This window comes from Neospora caninum, chromosome VIII, assembly GCF_000208865.1.
Source record: "Neospora caninum Liverpool complete genome, chromosome VIII".
Taxonomy (NCBI): Eukaryota; Apicomplexa; class Conoidasida; order Eucoccidiorida; family Sarcocystidae; genus Neospora; species Neospora caninum.
Genome location: NC_018395.1, coordinates 2,694,302 through 2,712,854, shown reverse-complemented (window position 1 = coordinate 2,712,854; position 18,553 = coordinate 2,694,302). Strand labels below are relative to the sequence as shown.

The 18,553-nt window shown below is 56.8% G+C and overlaps 2 protein-coding genes across 2 annotated transcripts; one reads left to right on the top strand and one right to left on the bottom strand.

Annotated features, from left to right (window-relative positions):
* Nucleotides 1-3,078: 3,078 nt before the first annotated feature.
* NCLIV_033470 (conserved hypothetical protein) lies at nucleotides 3,079-6,120 on the top strand (the record flags this gene model as incomplete). The annotated part of the gene is made up of 2 exons (XM_003883543.1): nucleotides 3,079-5,559; nucleotides 6,079-6,120. The coding sequence occupies 2 exons, from the start codon at nucleotides 3,079-3,081 to the stop codon at nucleotides 6,118-6,120; spliced, it is 2,523 nt and encodes an 840-aa protein (XP_003883592.1).
* A 2,815-nt stretch (nucleotides 6,121-8,935) lies between these two features.
* On the bottom strand, nucleotides 8,936-17,060 carry NCLIV_033460 (putative arginyl-tRNA synthetase; the record flags this gene model as incomplete). The annotated part of the gene is made up of 12 exons (XM_003883542.1): nucleotides 8,936-9,243; nucleotides 9,652-9,837; nucleotides 10,286-10,384; nucleotides 10,681-11,282; nucleotides 11,567-12,117; nucleotides 12,486-12,620; nucleotides 13,216-13,582; nucleotides 14,032-14,138; nucleotides 14,789-14,885; nucleotides 15,308-15,495; nucleotides 15,957-16,148; nucleotides 17,058-17,060. 12 exons carry the CDS (start codon nucleotides 17,058-17,060, stop codon nucleotides 8,936-8,938), a joined length of 2,835 nt encoding a protein of 944 aa, XP_003883591.1.
* Nucleotides 17,061-18,553: the final 1,493 nt, after the last annotated feature.

Below are 18,553 nucleotides of genomic sequence, written 5' to 3'. Positions count from 1 at the left end.
TTTCCAGGGAAGAGCTGAGATTCAGGCGTCTTGAAGGCTTCGTTATCAGTCTGGTCCGTTGCGGCCTTGTATTCGTGGACGAGGCCGCACCCCGCATGGTAGTCGCCAGTCGCTTGCCGCGAGCGTAACTACAAGTCTGGTTGCCAGTGGGGAAATCAGTCACGGCCGTGTGACATCGATGCAAATACGGGACGGGGACTCACTTGGCGGCGCCTCTGTTCTGCGTACCCACTTCTTGCGTGTAGATTGCACTAACAGGTATGTTGAGTGATTTGCACTTCGCGGCCAGGACCGTGCTTTTTATGACCATCGCCTTGCCACGGGCTTTTCGCGCAAACAAGCGCAGCTGTTAACGAGGCGATTGACCTCGCCGATTTCTGCCACGGGTTGAACTGTGCCCTCATGGAGGTATACGCACGTCTGCTACTGCGTTGTACGGAACAAGACACAACGCTGTTATGTGGTTCCCTCGAACACTGCAGCGTCGCGGAAGATCGCCGTGGGTAATTCCCAGCTGCTCCGTTCGGTTGCCCGTTAAGGCAAGGCATGCTCGGTGTATGTTTTCAGTTAAACACTGCATTCGGCGACAGTCTAGGTGTTGGCTCAGCTGCTAACCCCGCTATATCAGTTTCGGTGGGCCTTATCTGGCGAGCCTCAAAACGATGCATGTCTTCTAGAACCTTTCCCCTTTTCCTGTCACGGGCGGAGGTCCCCACGCCTGAATGTCCGCAGCCGACTCACAAAACTCTTTTTTCTTGATCGGCTTCTTGCCGCTCATCCCCCATACGAACAGCTGGTCTGAGGCGTAATTGCTGCCAGAGTCCGTACGGATACGGCCGGGAAGAGCAGGTCACCGTGAGTTTCCCGCCTTTGCCCATAAAAATGCCACGCAGAAACGCGGGAGCTCAGTCGGCAGCACCTTCGCTTTCCGCGAGTGTGATTCACTCCGCCTTTACATTTGGAATTGCTTTCTGTATTCTTTGGTCCGTAAGAGTTTGTGGAGCTTCGAATCCGGTCGATTGCCGCGAGGAACAAATTGCTGCACGAACAGGGGGGCGAATCGGTCAGTGGCCAGCAACGCAGCCGAGCCCAAATGAGCAAAACCCCCCACGGCGACTGGCAGGCGAGGACCCTCGCGACTCCGAGGGCAACAGACACCTACACCGCTTGTGGCGACTCAGCCGACAAAGCACTCCCTCTCAGCAGCGGTTGCCACAAGCAACTCATGGCACCGCTACCCTTCTAGGTGAACGCCATCAACAGCAATCCGCAGGCGGCCCCGTCTGGAGTCCTCAGGATATCTATCTGCAACTGATGGGCACCTTTTCGGCCGTACGCCAGCTGTTAGGCGTCCTCGAGCACTCGGCGCGAGTCATCACAGCCAGTGCCCCTCCTGGCATGTTCGCACCGGGCTCAACGCACCCCGGCCTACGACTGCCTCAGACCGGCACTGGACCGTTCGTGCATTCAACGCCACCGGGTCCCCGCGGGCCAGGGACCTCCGCGGCCTTCCCCACGTATCGACGCACTGTCGACCCACAACAACTACCGAGTCAACAGGGAAGCTATAGGCAAGGCCCTAACTGGCCTTTTACCCAACAGAACCCTCGGTTTCCTTTCGCTTCACAGGGATACCGTGGAGATTCTCAGGGGGCTCCGGCAAGTGAGGAACGTCACACATTCTCGCGCCCAGGCGCGCCAAGCCAGGGGCGTCGTCATCCTCTCTGGCCGCCTCCCGGAGCGCCTGGAACTGCTCATCGCCCCGGAAGTGGACCCAGAGCGCCTGGTCGAATGCCAGGGCCGCATGCCGATCCTAAGCCCCCGAGACTGCGCCACAGTGTCACCGCTAGAACGAGCCATCGTAGGGGGAAGCCTTCCAGATCACCTCCTCCGCTTCCACCTGGAAAACTCCCTGGCCCCAAAGCGGTTGGAGCTGAACTCTCCGCGAGGCAATCGCTTCATGCCGGCAGGCCAACAGAGGGACAGCAGCAGAGTCGCCGTGGCGCAGAAACAAACGGAGACCCTGTTTCGCCAGGAAGGTATTCACTCTGGTTGGCTAGCCCCTTCGGTGGTTCTCACGGAAAAACGCCCAGCAGCGTCTCCCTGTTTACGTGGGGCGAGCCGCTTGCTCAGGAGTCGCTGGCGGCCCATCCACCTGCGGCGCCGCCCCCTCAAAGCCCGCAGCGACCGCCTCTCTCGGCTTTGGAACGCCAGTTCAAGACACAACGAGAGAGACAGGAGCGCCCGTCGGTGACGCAGCCCGAAAAGCGCGATATATCCACCCAGACAATCGCCTCTGTAGATCAGGCCGCCCCGGGAGGCCCAGTGACGTCGTCAGGCGGAGCGGGATTTCCCGTGGTGCAGCCCCTTCCAGTTTCTGAGCGCCCTCCAGTTTCTGAGCGCCCTCCAGTTTCTGAGCGCCCTCCAATTTCGGCACCCCCTCGAATACCAATCCCGCCGCCTCGTGCGTCCCAAGAGTTTCCACAAAAGCCAAGCCGAGAGGCCATGCCGTTGATCGAGGTCTATTTGCATTTTTCGGCACTCGCATCGTCTGATCGCGCTGGTCCACGCTGGTCACGAGGTAAGTCGAGTCAGCCACGGGTCGGGGAACCCTTGGGTCGTGCAGCGAGCCTGCAGACGTCTGGAGGGGCTCCATGGGCAACGGTGGTGACGAAAGCTACACAGAGAAGCGACAGGAAGCAAGCATCTGACCACCGGCCTCGCCGCATCCCAGCGTCGTCGGTAGAGAGCTCCGCGCGAACAACAGGTCCAGTGGCCGGTGCTATCAGCGTCCAGCAGCCAGACACATCCAGGGCACGCGATACCCCAGAAAATGCAGGAGTCGGCGGGCCCTCTCGTTCACCGGCCTCCAGTGCAGCAGGCCCCCACCTGCCACAGCGTGTGCGTCAACATCCCCCCGTTGTTTCATCCACCGAGCAACCCTGTGTCAAGGCAGCAGCTATGGTTGCCTCTGGGCCACCAGCATGGAGACGATCCGTAAATCGTCCTACGGAACGTGCCCCTCGATCCGTAGCGTATCGCCGTAGTCCATCAGGGACGCGCCGTAGACCATGGCAGATGCCTCCGGATCCGCCCACAAGACGCGGTGGACGGGCGACGTCATCATCTGACGGTCGTGATCGAGGTGGGGCCAGGCCTCGTCCCAGGACGTCCGGTGTCAAGCGAGCAGAGTCTGCTGCTTGGGCCGAGTCGGCTGCCGCTACCGCCCGGACTCACAGCGGACCGGGCGGAGGAGATCACGGCAAGGGCACTGCAGGAGTGCCGAAGGAGAAGGAATCGCAGCTGCCTGTCAGCCCCATCGACAACCAAGAGATAGGACCAGGACAGGGTGAGCGGCCCAAGGCGGAGGGCGACGAAAGGGTAGAGGAGGCGATGCCTCAGCCTGCACCACCGGCGAGGTCGACACCAAGCGCCGACCGCCTGCAAGCAAAAGGATTTGAAGAGCCAGCCCGTGATCTGGTTCCGACAGTTCACCGGCCGCCATCGCCGACTCCAGCTGACAAAGCGGGGGTACACGCCACAGAGGAATCCGTGTGCGGACACAGAGTATCGGCGCAGAGCGAACAAACAGACGAAAGGCCTCATGACACGGCCCGAGGAGAACAGAAACCCCGGCAGCCCGCTGCGCCCAGCACTGCAGAGGACTCAACGAAGCCGTCAGCGGATCGTAGGCCTCCTGAGGACGCTCCGCGGGAAGCAGGCAAACAACTTGATGTCGGTTTGCTCGACTCGACCAAGCGAGACCCCAGTTGTGGCACCGCGTCTGTGGACACGAGTAGTCATGCAGGCACGAAACCTGCAAGCTTGAAGGACGCGCATTCCGGACCCTTTGCTGCCAGCGCAGGAACACAACAGCGTCTACAGGGAGGGGAGCAGAAAAAGAAACGCAGCGAACAAGTTTGTCAGCGACGGAACCGGAACGCAGGCCAAGAGGAGAAGCAAGAGCCGAGTGTCCCCCAGAGCACCGAAACACGTGGGGAAAGTGAAACGGGTGGTGCAACTACTTGTGAGGCGCGATCCCGGCCGCGAGCATCTCCAGGCGCCACGGGAAGTCAGCCCCTAGAGCAGAAACCTTCCACGGAGGAGACTCTCGGTCAAAGTGAGACAGAGGAACACAGTGCTGCTTCACGCGCAAGTGAGGCCGCCCCTCCGCCAGCTGCGGCGCCTGCTGAGGCGTACGGAGGTGCACGGCCAAAAGTGCCGAGTAGGAAGCGAAAGAAGAGACGAGTGAAGCACAAGGGCGTAGGAACGACGTCTTCTTTCCATGGCAAAGGTGCGCACTCTTCACAGGCCGGCACCTTTTCGTCGTCAGACGATGAAGGGTCTTGGCAGGGAGGTGAGACCGAACCAGGGAAGCCGGCGGACCCAAACCGACAGTCGTTGGTTCCCCAGATGGAGCGGTTGCTTGCGATTACACACGAAACGTTACGGCGAATTGACATTATTAAACCGACACTTCAGGCGCTGCATGGCGTAGATCTGACCGATGCAGACAGCAAGGAGATTACGGCGCTCGAGCAGGCAGCCTCAGACGAGAGTTGGTCGGAGCTAGCCGTCGAATCCGCGCACGAGAACATGGCATACCAGCGCGAATGTCTGAAGAAGACGAGATCGATCCGCAGACTGCTGGAGAACACTGTACAAGAAATACGTATGGCGACCAGTCTGATTCGAGATCGCGTGGCTGCTGGCGAGGCTTCACTGACCGAGGAAGAGAAGCAGCGGTTAGAATACCTAAGAAAAGGGGAGGCGGAGCTCCAGAACACGGCGCTATGGCTTATGGGCATGGAAAAGTTCAGGAAACAGCGGCTCCTCCGCGTGTCGGCAGTCGCTGCTCAACACACTTTTGCCCCATACCGCGCGGCTGCCCGCCGAACCCTTACCGCTGCCATTGAGAAAGCATTAAGCCAAATAAGCAGCGAGGAGGAGGCCCATGTAGCGTCGCAGCAGACCAGCGATCAGGGTGAGCCGTCAGACAACAGCCCAGCTGATGTACCGTCGGACTGCCAGAGTTGTGCGGATCCCTCCACCAGGGGAACTGGCCAGGCGGAAGCGAGCTCACGAGCAGTGGGTGAGGCAGCTGAAGACGGTGGAGCAACAGGAGGCGACGCAGACTGGCCCCTTGTGCGTTCAGCGATGCAGCTACTGGAAGTTGTAGACGCCGTGCGGGGAAGCCTCGCAGAGCAAAGAGCCGTAGCAGGTGGAATACTGGAGAGCTTGATCGACGATTCTAGTCGTCGGGCAACGGAACTTCGTCTGACACTCATTTCCCGTATGGGGGCGGCAGCACTGGAAGCGGAGACTATGCTATCGACAGCAATGGCCAATTGCAGCGTACTTGCGAAGCAAGACTTGACTCCCGCTGAAGAACAGCTAGAGGACCTGGTTTTGAATTTCATCTTCCTGTGCCGACATCGAGCTCGATTGTGTACGGAAATCATCAACAACGAAAGATGGGATCTTGTTGGGCAAGCTGTAGTGGACGACGACAGATTGCCATCGCCTTCGCAGGAGAGCGACAGTGCACAGGGTGAACCGGTAAGTTCGGAAGGGGTAAGGGAGGGTGAATCTTGTGCTGACTCGTGAACCGGACCGTCGCCAAAACGCGACGGCATCGCAGTGCACGACGTTGAGTGACTCGTCGGCGTAAATGCACTCGCACTGCAGCCGAAGAGTATTTTATTTGCGTGGCTGTGGAGCCGTAGTCGGGTCCTTCAGGGACTCAGGGCATACTGGTCGGTGTCGGTCTCAAAGGAGTGCAAAGCACTTTCGGATTTCGAGCTCTATTGTGCCTGAACGATGCTATTTCGTCATTAGCTGACAATCCCCTCCTGTGTAGCGCAGCAATGATTGGATGCCTTGTCACACACTTGTTTCCGCATGTTTACTAGGATTGCTAGGACAGTATTGCTTGGTGCCCTTCGCCGACTGAGGAACCCGTGGACAGCTCCCGTCTTTTTCTGAATGTTGTTTCTTTCATGAATATGTCGGAGGCGACTGAAGAGACGAGAGTCTCAATGACCGCTTACACACAAATCGTGTGTGGAACGTCTTCAGATTCTCGGGAGTCCAGCGAAGGGGCCAGCTCTTGTGCCATAACCTTTTGCTTGGATTAAGCTTTTAGATCGCCACTATAGTTTTGGTCAAAATCGGGGCCGACGAGGAAACGTGAGTGATGGCTTTATGTAGTAGCGCTGTGGAAGAAGGACAAACATAGGTACGCGGTATAATCGGGAAAACTGACAGGCATGGAGGCAACTGTGCAAATGATGTTTTCAGTATATGGGAGGCCCGCGGGAGTATATCAAAACATTTATCTAATTGCCCGTGAGCATTCTGCATTCATAATGCTCATCCACACATGTACACTCTTAGGTGAACTGCCAGTGTCTTCCATTTCTATCACCATCTCTCTGTACAGATATGTATATAGGCCTAAATGCATACATGTATGCCTTTGAAATGAAAAATGTGCCTAGCCTTAACGACGAGGTCGCGTGAATATTCAGGACGGCGAATCCTGTTGTTTGGGGAGATCGGGCCAGGAGCAGCGGCATCCGGTAGAGGTGTGCTGTTATTCATCCTGCAGGCGCAGATGCAGTAAACACTAATATATCCAGTTCTTTGTACGGGCGTGCAGGACTCATGGATATTTATGGTCTGCACACAGTACACGCAGGAAGCCACAATACACGTCTCAAATCATTAGAATTATCGGACCTATGTACTGCCTTGCCATACTGCCAAGAGGACTCCTGCCGAAGCGTTTCGCTTTCTCGACAATGACCCAGAGGCGGTCGTGGTTAGGAAACGCAGAGCGATAGAACAGGAAAGCGGCGAAACATGAGGAAACATAAGGCAAAGAGAAAGGCGAAGCGAAAGACAGCACGTATGGCAGACTCACAGGAGGGGACAAGGGAGAGGAACAAGGCAGAGAAAAAAGCGGAAAAAGAAAATAGAGGTAAAGAGAAGCACAGCAGAGGAGCGGGGAAAATCGCAGAAAACCGGTCGACGAAAGCCGGCGAAGACGGATTATTGAGAGAATCGGTTGCTCCTGTCTAAGGAGTAATACAATGACGCTAAGAAGCCGATTGCTGTTCGTCCGTGACTCAAGGAAGGACTTTATGCACCTCACGCGCATACGCCAAGCATTCTCCGGGACAACTATTTGCCACAGAAGAACGTACGAGGTAACTTTGCGCAGGTGGAGGCAGTCAATTCCACACGAGAAACGGGAGCACTCACTTTTTTTTGAAGCGGCAGATAAACAGATACACATACACGACGAATATCCTTCAAGGCGTTGATGAGCCCGTGGAAAAATCCCGAACACAGCAAGATTCTGAACAAGCCGCAACACTATGTACGCATGCATATGGATGTACACATACGTAGATATGCTCAAATCACGTGGAAAGGTACAGATGCTTCATTGGGGAAAGGAACGGTTCTACGCTGCACACCGAGCGAACGCCCTGCATACATTACGCCTTCAGGAGACTGAAACTTTCTGCGCACGGAAAGGCCAAGGATGTGTGTCTTTACTCGGCTGCAACACCCGTGCAATAAAATGCGGCCTCAGAAAAAAGGTTGTCCCTTCTCTGTCAGGTGCCTAGACAGTGAATGGCGACGCTGCTGACGCGACAGTGTCTTTTGTATATATCAAACAGAATTTTTCACGCCAAACGTCTGCAACCTGCACTGGAACGTGAAGCCTACGTACAGGTGATTGCAGGCATTTCCTTCAGACGACGGCAATTTCCTCTTCAGATTCGACGACGTGAAAATCGTCTCCAAGAACGTGTGGCAATTCGCGCCGTTCCTGGATACAAGCCAGAGCCAGTGCGACATCTATTCCACGCGGTCGCTGGCTGGTGTCGCCCTTCCCTGTTTGCATTCCTCCAGCTACCTGTCTGCATGCCTCTGCACGCAGAGCGTGAAGAAGAGACGAAAGAGGCAAATGGTGGCATCAATTCATGAGTCGTGGGCACGCGTCTACAACGCGCCCCTAAGTGCGAATTTATATATATATATATGTATGTATATATGTATATGTATATATATATATATATACATATACGTTCCCCGCGAACGATGCAGTACGGAACCGCGCATGTCCCAAACTATTCGTGCCGTTCAAATTCGTATTCACAGGTCGCGGCGTTGTTGAACGTTCACCCACCTTGTGTCTGCGTCGTTTGCATCAGTAGGACCGTGAGCGTTGTGGCCACATGGAGCAGGGGAGCACCCGACGAACAACCGGGAGGCAAAACAAATTTGAATTTTGTATCCTTTTCTCTGGGCGCTGACGGAGAGCGATGGAGCAAAGCCGAACGAAAAGCGTGCAGACAGCACCACGTCAGCCGTTGGTCAGGTGTAGTCTTTCTGTGATTCTATGTCTGTTCTTATTTCGGTGAAAAGGACATAAGCATCAGCATTTACTTTCCAGAAAACATGGTGTGAACCGTGTCAGAATCTCACCCGTTTGCGCAAGCGAGATGACAACAACGGTGTCATTCATTCCACAAATCAACACGTCGCCTCGCGTCACAAATACAATAAAACTGTCGTGACTATATTTGTGCGTCGCCAGATAATTGATGTGACGGTCACGCTGCTCGGGAGCTCTGCAGACAGATCGCCTGCTTCCCAGAAAACACTCGTAGCCAGGCACGCATGCCCTGGGGATGCACAGCCACGGAAAAGTTAACCGCTGTCGCGGCAGAATGCATTCACCTCAGTCCAAACGCGCGTAGGCAGAGGGATAGATAAAGCTGAGAGAGCCATGGATTAATAGACGGCGATAGAAAGCGTCAGAACGGCAATTTCTGGGCGACGGGATGCGCGGTAACGGCGACAAGCCTTCACAGACCTTGGCGTTGGTCGGCCGCCAGGCCGGGGGCCTCCGTCGTTTCTACAAGGTGTCGACGGCTTGAATGCCGAGGAGGTCCAAACTCGTTTCCAAGATTTGTCGGACTCCGTGAACGAGAAGCAGCCTCGTCAACCGGAGTCCCTCATCCACCGCCTTGGTGACTTCACATTTTTCGTAGAACGCATTGAAAGCCAAACAGAGAGAATACAGATACGCCGTCAGTTTGCTCGGCATGAGTGTCTCTATCGCGTCCTGGACAGCCATCGCGAATCCCAGCAGCCGCACGGCCAGCTGACGATCAAGGCCGTTTTGGTGCAGATGGTAAACGATGTCGGATTGGAGGTTGTTGTCTGAACGGACACCAGGGTGCGTGCATCGAGAGACACCCATGGCAGGCAGCAGTGTACGAAATGGGGCGACGCGCAGCTTCGCCGCTTCGAATATCGGAAAACGACAGCACACGCTGCCGACAGTCTGTCTAACAGCTGGAGTGTTTCTCGATACGCGACGTCGTAGCAGCTCCTGCCGTGCGCTGCACGCTTTCCCGCATTCTGCCCCTCCCGTGAATGCTCGCTTCGAGCTCTGCCAATCTGCGACCGATCTTAATTAGGACGCCACTGGAACCCGAGACACGCGAGAAAAGCGTCTGAGCGAGGCGGCGAGCCCACCAGTGCGCTTCACGTGTTCCGCCGACCTGTCCAGGTGACTCTCCAGTGTTTTTTTTGTTCGCTTTCGCTCTCTCTGTGCGACAAACTTACGTCCGTGGAGTTCTGTCGGGACGCCGGCAGTCCATCCTGCGCGGCGAAGAATGCCTTTCACGCGCACCAACGAGTAGAGGATATACGGCGCCGTATTGCCTTTGGGACTCAGCATTTTGTCAGGAGAAAACACGTAATCAACGTCTCGCCTTGTACTCAACTCTGCGTATTTCACTGCGGCAATTCCTGAAGAGAAGACCGGCAATAACGAACGCGGCTCCAAACCATTCACAACACTTGTCTCCAAAACCACTCTCCCACGCAACCTTAGTTACCCCCACATCCTGCACCCTTTACATATATTTTTACGTACAAGAACTTCGATACCGCAAGCGCCCTATAACCGTTGGCGATGTGTGTCTTCCTGCAATAGAAGTCTCGAAGCGCAACGGGCTCCAAAAGGTTCCCTTGACGCGAATCCCAGCGTGGCGCGTGCCCCGAGCGACGTGACGTCGCGAGTGACAAAACGCCAAAAGAGCACGTGCCGAAGGACGCCCCCCCTACCACGCAGCCGCTAAAGGATTTAAAATGCTGGGGAGCGAACACATCTCCTGGCTGTGAGCGCAGACGCGTGCGCCAGGTTGCGTCCGCTGGCCGACCCGTTCGAAAAGTGCACAAAACGAGGCCTCCTCACCAAGTATCCGAGCCTTATCGCGGCAACCTTCGGGACCGTCGGCAGCGTCCGAAGTTCGCGCGTGGAGACACTCATTCGTCCTTCTCCCGAGGGTGCCTTCTGTCGAGACAGCGACAGGACAGGAGAGAAAAAGCCGAGACGCATGCACCGTAGGGGGCGACAAACAAACCAGCGCTTTTCGCCACATGAAAGATAAAGTATGCCCCGACGCACGGCAGCGCAAGGGAGGAGAAACGGACGGTCATGTGCCGTTCAGGCGACCGAGAAAACCGCGTTGAGCACGTGCGCAAAAAGGGTGACGCTTCACAGATTGGAAACCTCGGAGGCTTCCCTTCCTGGATGGGGCCGCGAGAAAACCTCGCTCGAGCGGGTTTTTTTCTGGGTGACTGTCCTACCGGCTTGGCGAATGGCGTCTCGAAGAAGATCAGCAAGCAGGGGCGCCGACCCTGCGCGCGATTTCATTTTCGTCCCCGCTGGATTTTTCACGATGCCAACTGCCACGTGGGTCAGTTCCGTCAGCGCGTCGTCGCGGAAACTTCGCTTCGCGCAAGCACCGTCTGGGCGACTTCTTTCGACGGGGACCGCCTCCCTCGCCTCGCTGTCGCTGGCCGCGGAGACTCCGGCCCCCTCGCCGTCACGTTGACTTACGCCTAGAGGCACTCTTTCAGTTCCGTGGACCTTTGCCTCTGGACGGAATCCGTGGACGCCGTCATCTGCCTGGACGTCCTCACGTCTCGTACCCCACGCTTCTCCAGTTCTCACGCCTTCGACTCCGCGAACCCACACAGCATCGTTTCCATTCTCTGCTTCCGATCCGTCTGCCGCACGGTCCATCGGCGTCTCGCCCGTCGCGTTCCTCAGGCTTCGCATCCTACGCAGATCCGCATTCAGCGATGTTATGCCCGATGCATGCGCCAGCGAAAACACGCGCTGGAAATGCGAAGCCTGCGCGCTGTCGACTACGTACAGGACGCGGTCGGCCTGCAGGTAGGCGGACCTGCGAGAGAAAGAAGAACCGCGAGGAAGGTGGAAATAGAGCAGACGAAAGGACAAATGGGCCGGAGGGCGACGTGCACAGAGAGAGGAGCGGGGGAAACGGAGAGCGAGCTAAAAGGCGAAAAAGCCGCAGGGTAGAGCACAACGAGGAAAGTGATGAACGAACGGCAATATGTGACGAAACCGACACAGACAACGGCGATATACACACACACTCGTATACAGCGTACACACAGACTCTCTGAGAAAAGCCGGGGAAATATGGAATTGCTTAACGACACGAACCTGTGGAGAGCCGCCGCAAGATCTGTTGCGGAGTACGTCACTGTGGCTCCTCGCTTCTTCAGGACTACGACGTCTCGGAGATCAGGCTCGATCTCATCGATTCGACCTCGCCCCTTGCCCGTGGCTTCAAGTCCGCACGCCTCTTCTTGCTTCGCATTTGCTGCGCTGTCTTCGCACCCCTCTTCCTTCGCCTCCCCGCCTCGCCCCTTCACGCGCTCGCCGGTCTCTCTTTCCTTCGTTGGAGCCTCTGGCAAGTCTCGACCTCCTCCTGCCGCGTGGCGGCTTGATCCTGCTTCGTCGCTGTCTTTCTCACTTGTCTCTGCTGCGCGCCGCTCGTCGTCACGTCCTTCTTTGCCTCCGTCTGGCCCCTCCAGCGGGTCCGCTGCCGCCCGAGACGACGGCAACACGCCGCAGAGAGCGCCGGAGCGGAGCGCGAGGAGACCGCGACTGTGGAGATGGTGAAACACCCGAGGAAGCAGGGGAGCGTAGAACGACTCGCCTCGCACCTGTTGCGGGCGAAGACCCAACAGTCGATACGTGCTTTCGAAGCGCTGTACGCAACCGGATCGCACGCACACATAGCAGGGAACCTAGAGTGTTCCACTGAAAGCAAATCTGTGCACCTTCATGTTGAACCAATCTTGACACACGTGTGCGTGTGTGTGTGAGCATCGACGTACAAATGCGTGGGCCGGCGCCAGGCAAACATATATTTGGTACGGGTGACGGACTCCCGTCAAGTGTACGGCTCCCGTCGCCAAAACACGAGGGCGACCAGGCGAGAAGCAGACATCTGAGAGAGAAGGCCGCAGCGGGAGTCTCCGCGCTCCGCAAAGACAGGCCCCGTCCCTTGCGTATGGGCCTCTCCACGGTGTCTCCAGGCGAGACAAACCTCTTGGTTTCCCCACGCTCCCCTCACCTCGAGAGACAATCGCCGGAGTGCCGCCCACGTCTGCCGAAGCGCGGAGGTCTCCTCCGCGGTCTGGAGGCGCAGCAGCAAAGCGTCACAGGCCTGTTCGAAAGCCGCGTCCTGCTGAACCTTCGCCTTTGCAGCCTGAAGAGACGCAAAGGCGGGCGGGGCACGCACAGCCGGCCGAAGCAAAAGAGGGAAGCAGAGAAGCCATAAAAGCTGACAAGACGACCAGAGAACGGAGGGGAGGCACTGCCCCGATGTGTTGGTTTGACGGGTGTGAAAGCGTCCGAGAGTCGCCGGAGACAGTTAAATGGGTCAAAAGTAGCCCTGCAGGTACAGAGACCGCGCTTAAAGTTGCCTTTGCTCCTCATTTGTTAAGGATCGCGAAGGGTACCATCGTGGCTGACTGGGAAAAACGTCCTGTGGCCCAATGACGCCAGCAGGCCCGAGGTCTCGCCTGGCGAGCCCGCCAGAGACGGCGCGAACATCGGCTGCGCCCAGACACCCACGCACGCTCGCCTGAAGAAAAACGACTCACGAGCTTCCCGAGATAAAAGAAAACGAGGAGTTCCTAATGTTCGCTTGCTGTCTGGTGAAGGCGTGTTTTTCGCTAACCATACGAGACATGAAGGCAGAAAGAGGCCCCACCTCCCTCTGCTGGGACGCCCCGCTGAACACAAACACGGTCGCGTGCCTTTTTTCGCGTTCTGCATGCCACTGAAGGCAGCGAACCTACCTGATAGATGCCTGTCCAGTCAATATGTGCGTAGGCACCTTCGGCGCTTGGCCTCGGTTCCTGCATTTCACCTTGGAGATCACCCGATCTCAGTGCTTCCGCCGCTCCTTTGCCGTCGCCTTTGCCTTCTGCGCCGCCTTTGCCTTCGCCGTCTCTTTCGACAGCTTCTTCCGCCTCTTCTCGGTCTTCTTCCGGTCGGCGCGAAGGCCGCCGCTGCTGCTCACGGAGCGCAGCGCTCAGAGCCTGCACGTCAGGGCGCGCTCGCAGCTCGGCGTCTTCCAAGGCGCCGAGAACGAGGGCCGCGGGGCAGCCAAAGTCTCCGAGGTGGTTTTGCCGAACCACCCGGTGCCCGGCGAATTCGAGCAAGCTGGCAAACGCATGCAACAAGGAGGGAAACGAGGGACAAGTGCAGCCCCGGGCGACAGCGAGGAAAGGAAAAAGCAATGGGGGCCGCGCACAAACGGCTGACGAGCCGGCGAAACAGACAAGCGCCTCGGGACGATACCCCGCCGTCGCCAGACACCCAAACACGGAAAACGCACAGAGACAGAAACCAACGGGTGAAGGGACGAGATGACGAAGATGTGCAGACGCGCACCAGCCGAACGGAGAACAAAAACTGAACACAAAAACACGTAAAACCCCTGAGGACGACGATACCGAAAGTGACATACACACATACAGACCAATATATATATATATATATATATATATGTATATATATGTATATATTGATAGAGACATAGGAATACACACTGAGACACTAGGTGCAGAAATGTGTGCCCCAAAGTCGGGGTATGTGCAGATGGCCCTTACTTTGCCAAAGCGTCGCCGACGACAGCCGAGCGAAGATGGCCCACGTGCAGATCCTTGCAGATATTTGGACTGGCGTAGTCCACCACGACTCTCTCGGGAGTCAGCACCTGCGACGGAGACCAGAGACCCAGAGAGACTGAGACAGTCTAAAGGCTATCCGAGCCCGATAGAAGCGCGCCAGGCGCGTCCCTTCTATGTGAAACGCAGAGAAACACGCGCTTGTTTAAAGCCTAGTGAAGGGATTGAGCAACGCTGCGAAGGCCACGTGCAGTTCTATGCATCTACACACACATGACCATAAAAAATATATATATATATATATAGTTGCATATGTATGTATGTATGTATGTATGTATGTATGTATGTATGTATGTATTTGTGGATATGTGTATATTTGTATTCCTACACACCTCTGTTTATATATAGCTGGTTATATTTGAAGGTGGATATATATGGGAGATGCACGGCAATGCGCGAGTGGCAGATGGACAGACTGTGCCGTCACTTGTACCAACTGTATCGCAGCATCGATAGATATAAACAGTGACAAGTGCAGATGTAAGTAGCTGTGGACAGATGTAGGTACAGATACATGTAAATAGAAGAATGAATGGATCAACATAGAGAAACAGATTTGGAAGCGCACACAGGGGAGAAGGCGATGGACGGTTAGACAGGGATATGCATTCGCAGAAGTCGGACGATGAGACGCGCGTGTAGAAGTGAGAGCGAGTGACCATACGCGTATTTCCTGTACCTTCGGAAATCCCAACCGAGTTCCTTCCTTTGGACTCAGGAACATGTTGACGAGCCGAGCAGCGAGATAGCCGGCCGACAGTCGGAAGTTGATGAACCTGAAACACAGACAGTTCATGCGGCAAATACGTCCCCTCCGCGACGCCTCCAGGAGTATCGCCCCCGCAAAAGGTAAAACTATATGTTTACGGCTGTTTACATGTGGATGCATTCGTCTACGACTTTTTTGGAAAAGCTGGTTCTTCGGCGCAAAGAGAAGTGGCTATAGAAAACCCGCCGTGCGGACGCCTCCTTGTTTGCCGACAGAGATTTCCTGCCAGCGTCCAGAGAGTGGAGGCGTTTCTGGCGCTGCGTCAGGCTTTCACCCGTTCGGAAGCAGGTGCATTGCGATTCCAAAATCAACAGCGCTGTCTACCCGATGCGATGAGAACCCCTCGTGGCAGGTTGGTGCGAGCGTTTCCTGTCTTCCTCCCTCTTCTCCTGAATCTTTGTTCTCCCGGAAAATCCCCAGACCGCATACCCTCTCCCGCTGACGCCTGTGAGCTCCACGACCGGCTCCAGCAGTCGCCTTTCACTCTGCAGATTATTCAAGAGGCCTTCCGCAATCGCTTCAGGGCTCTGGACCCCCCCGCCTCGACCCGATAGGGAGATGGCTATGCTCGATTGGAAGTCGAAAATGGAGCGCGCCGGAGCGATCGCTTCTGTCACCTGCAAGGGAGCAAGGACAGAACGCGGCTGGGACAAAGCGCAATCGGCCGAGATAGAGCCTGTTCACGCATCGAGGCCTTCCCGCAGGCACGCCGGAGCTCGATGACTAGACGACAGAACGCAGAGAAAGTGGAGAGACGGACAGGAAGGGAAAGCCAGGAAGGACCCGAGGAGCGAAGAAAACCGCCGGCGTCCAAAGACATCTGGAGACTGAAACGGAGACGCCAGACGGGGCGGCGGGAAGCCAGAGGCGACGAAGCAAAGACTGATCAGAGAAAGGTGGAACCGGGGAAGGACGCGTTGAGGAAGCCAGGGAGGTGGGTACGTTCGTCAGATGAGAATAGGGGTCGGGCGCAGCACAACCTGAACATTCGTTTCAGCCAAGTTAGAGAGAATCTGCCGCAGAAAGCACAAACGTGGAGATACTCAGAGGCCGAAGGCCCCCCTGCGCTCGGGCTTACCATAATCGGGATGTCATCGCGAAGTTCGTCCCCCCCCATAGCGATCGAAATCGCGTTCCGTAGACGATCCTCGAACCAGTGTCTCAGCTCCAACGCAGAAGGCGAAGCCGGCGCTCCACCGGCTTCGCCTTCCGCGTCTTTGTCCTGCTTCTCCACGCAGAGATTCCTGCGTTCAGCGGTCGGCCGAGGGTTCTGCGAGAACGGTGAAGATCGAACAGCCGACAGGCCACTGGGGTGTATGCGCTCCGGATGAGAAGCGACGAGGGCACACTGATTCGTGCCCGGTACCAGCGAGCGCGCACTTCCCCGCTTTTCCGAGGAGGCACAGGCACGTTGCTTCGCTGAGTACGCAGCGTTTGAAAGCGAAAAACATGCGTGACAGGCGATGGGTTCTGAGCGACTGGGAGGCGAGAGGAAGGCGGGGTGTGCAACCTGAAAGGGACCGCGGCTGTGCGCAGGTGGCCCAGTCGCCTGCGCCGTCGACGTGTGCGTTCTCCTTCGGCGATTTGCCTGAACGAGCGGAACGCTGGACGCATGACAGCGACGGCGCGACACACACACTCCAAGTCTCAGGGGGCGTGACGCTGTTGCGCCTGCCGCCCACCTTCTCTGGTCGGCGGGTTCCAACATGCGAGACAGCCCTGTGTCACCAGAGGCGTTGGTGCGCCCGGAAATAACGGGAAAAAAAACGGAAACAACGGGCGAAACGGGGGAACTGGAGTGACCAGTTTGAAACGGAAGCGACGGCGCGGGGAAGGCTACGCCGTGAGTCGGTGGAGAACACTGATCATGCCTCGGGGAGTGAAAGATGCGCCTCTCCCGCGCATCTTCCGGCGATGGAGGATCGCGCCACTGGAAGCTCGGACATCGAAACGAAGGAAACGGCTTCCGAACCCAGAGCGAGGGAGCCGTGCCGACGCCTGGGACAAAACCGGACGGCGAGGCAGTCCGTGGTCGGAGGGAGAGTCCCGAGACCCGGTATGATGCTGTAAAGGGGAAAACCACGCAGAGAATAACTTCAACGAGGAACAGAAGAGGTCCGGTCGGGCGCCGCGACAGTCGCGGCGCCCGGCCGCAGTTTGGGGCGGGCGAACGGCTCACCATCCGCCCGACAGCACCTAGCAAAGTGCCTTGTTTTCAACATGAGCCTCTTCGCCAGAGGTTGACGCGCTGGAAAGTGTGGTGTCCTGCCGACAGACCCTCTGGTTCTTGCTCGGTCAGGAGGACAAACGCACGAGCGTGTTCACTTGCCCAGAAGGGACCCGCGAAGGAATCAGCCGCGTAGGAAGACGCGGGCGCTCGCTGGCGGTTTGCAGTTGCCGCCGCGTGCCTGCGGGCTGTTCGTGGAACTCCGACCCGCAGTTCACGTTCGCCAGCCTCGCAGAGCCAATTCGCAAGAAATCGTGCAGGCCACGCTGTTGTCGCTGCGCCGCTGTGTAGCTCATGATTTTCGCTCTTGAGTTACTGATTGCCCGGGCATTGACGACGACGGCCATAAAAAGCGGATTGAAGCGAAGAGGGAAGAACCCTCAGTCTGGGTAACGCAGTAAGGTCCGTGTTCAGGTGGAAGCGGTGAAGAAAAGAGGTACGCTTCCTGTTCGCGTTGTGGAACGGGAATTTTTGCTTGCTGACGGGCCGCCGAGCGTCACGTACCGGTGAGGACGTGGACGGGAGATTCCTGAGTCGAGCAAGAGCTTCGGGTAAGAAGACGCGTTCCAGCAAAGAACTAGAACGCTATGCGCTGCTGAAAGCCAAGAACAGAATAACTCGAACACACGACAGCGTTTGGGGTCACACAACTGCCGGACGATGACGAGACACATGCGCTTCGACTTCACCAGGCTGTTGCCTAAGAAAGCCAGTCTTCCACAAACTGTGGCCACTCCACGCCTGTAGAGACACACAGTAGTGAAAGTAGGAGGCCGTAACTTCCAAGACAGCGGCGACTTTGGCCAGGAATCCAGAACGACACACGCACACACAACTGTGTGGCATGCGCGCGACGCGCTGGAAAACGGCCGGCGGCCCGCCGGCTGCGAGAATCGGGGTGTACATACAGTGGAACGAGGCTCTGTATGAAATCCGGGGACGGAGTCACTTTTGGAAGTTTTCACGAGTAGAAACAGGAACTGTGTATTGGGTTCAATGATCCTTTCAGCGGCTGCAGCCTCGCATGTGTCGGTGACGGAATCGATGCTAGCTTTGCTATGACATGCATGCGGCAGCAGATGTTTGATAGCTCCTGCATGCCCGTCACTATCTCGACATTGCAATTACAAAGACTTCATTGGCTTCGTCTTTGATACTCTGGTCGACGAACAGCCATTGTGAAAACGTTTTTTTCTGTGCATGCGAGACGCCCTCGTGCGGTCTCTCTGGGCATTGCCATCTCGCCACCGACGGCCTGCTGTCGACACGAGGATGTCTACCCGCCAAACAGTCAACGCCTTCCGCACCCCCCGTCGATATTCTTCGCCTTTTCCTCTACTCTTCCGCCTACCAATCCCCTGTCGGACTGTCTCAAACCTGGTTGCGGAGCAGACTGGCCACACCGGCCTTCCATAGCTGTCTATCTCCTTCCTTCAGCATCTTCGCGG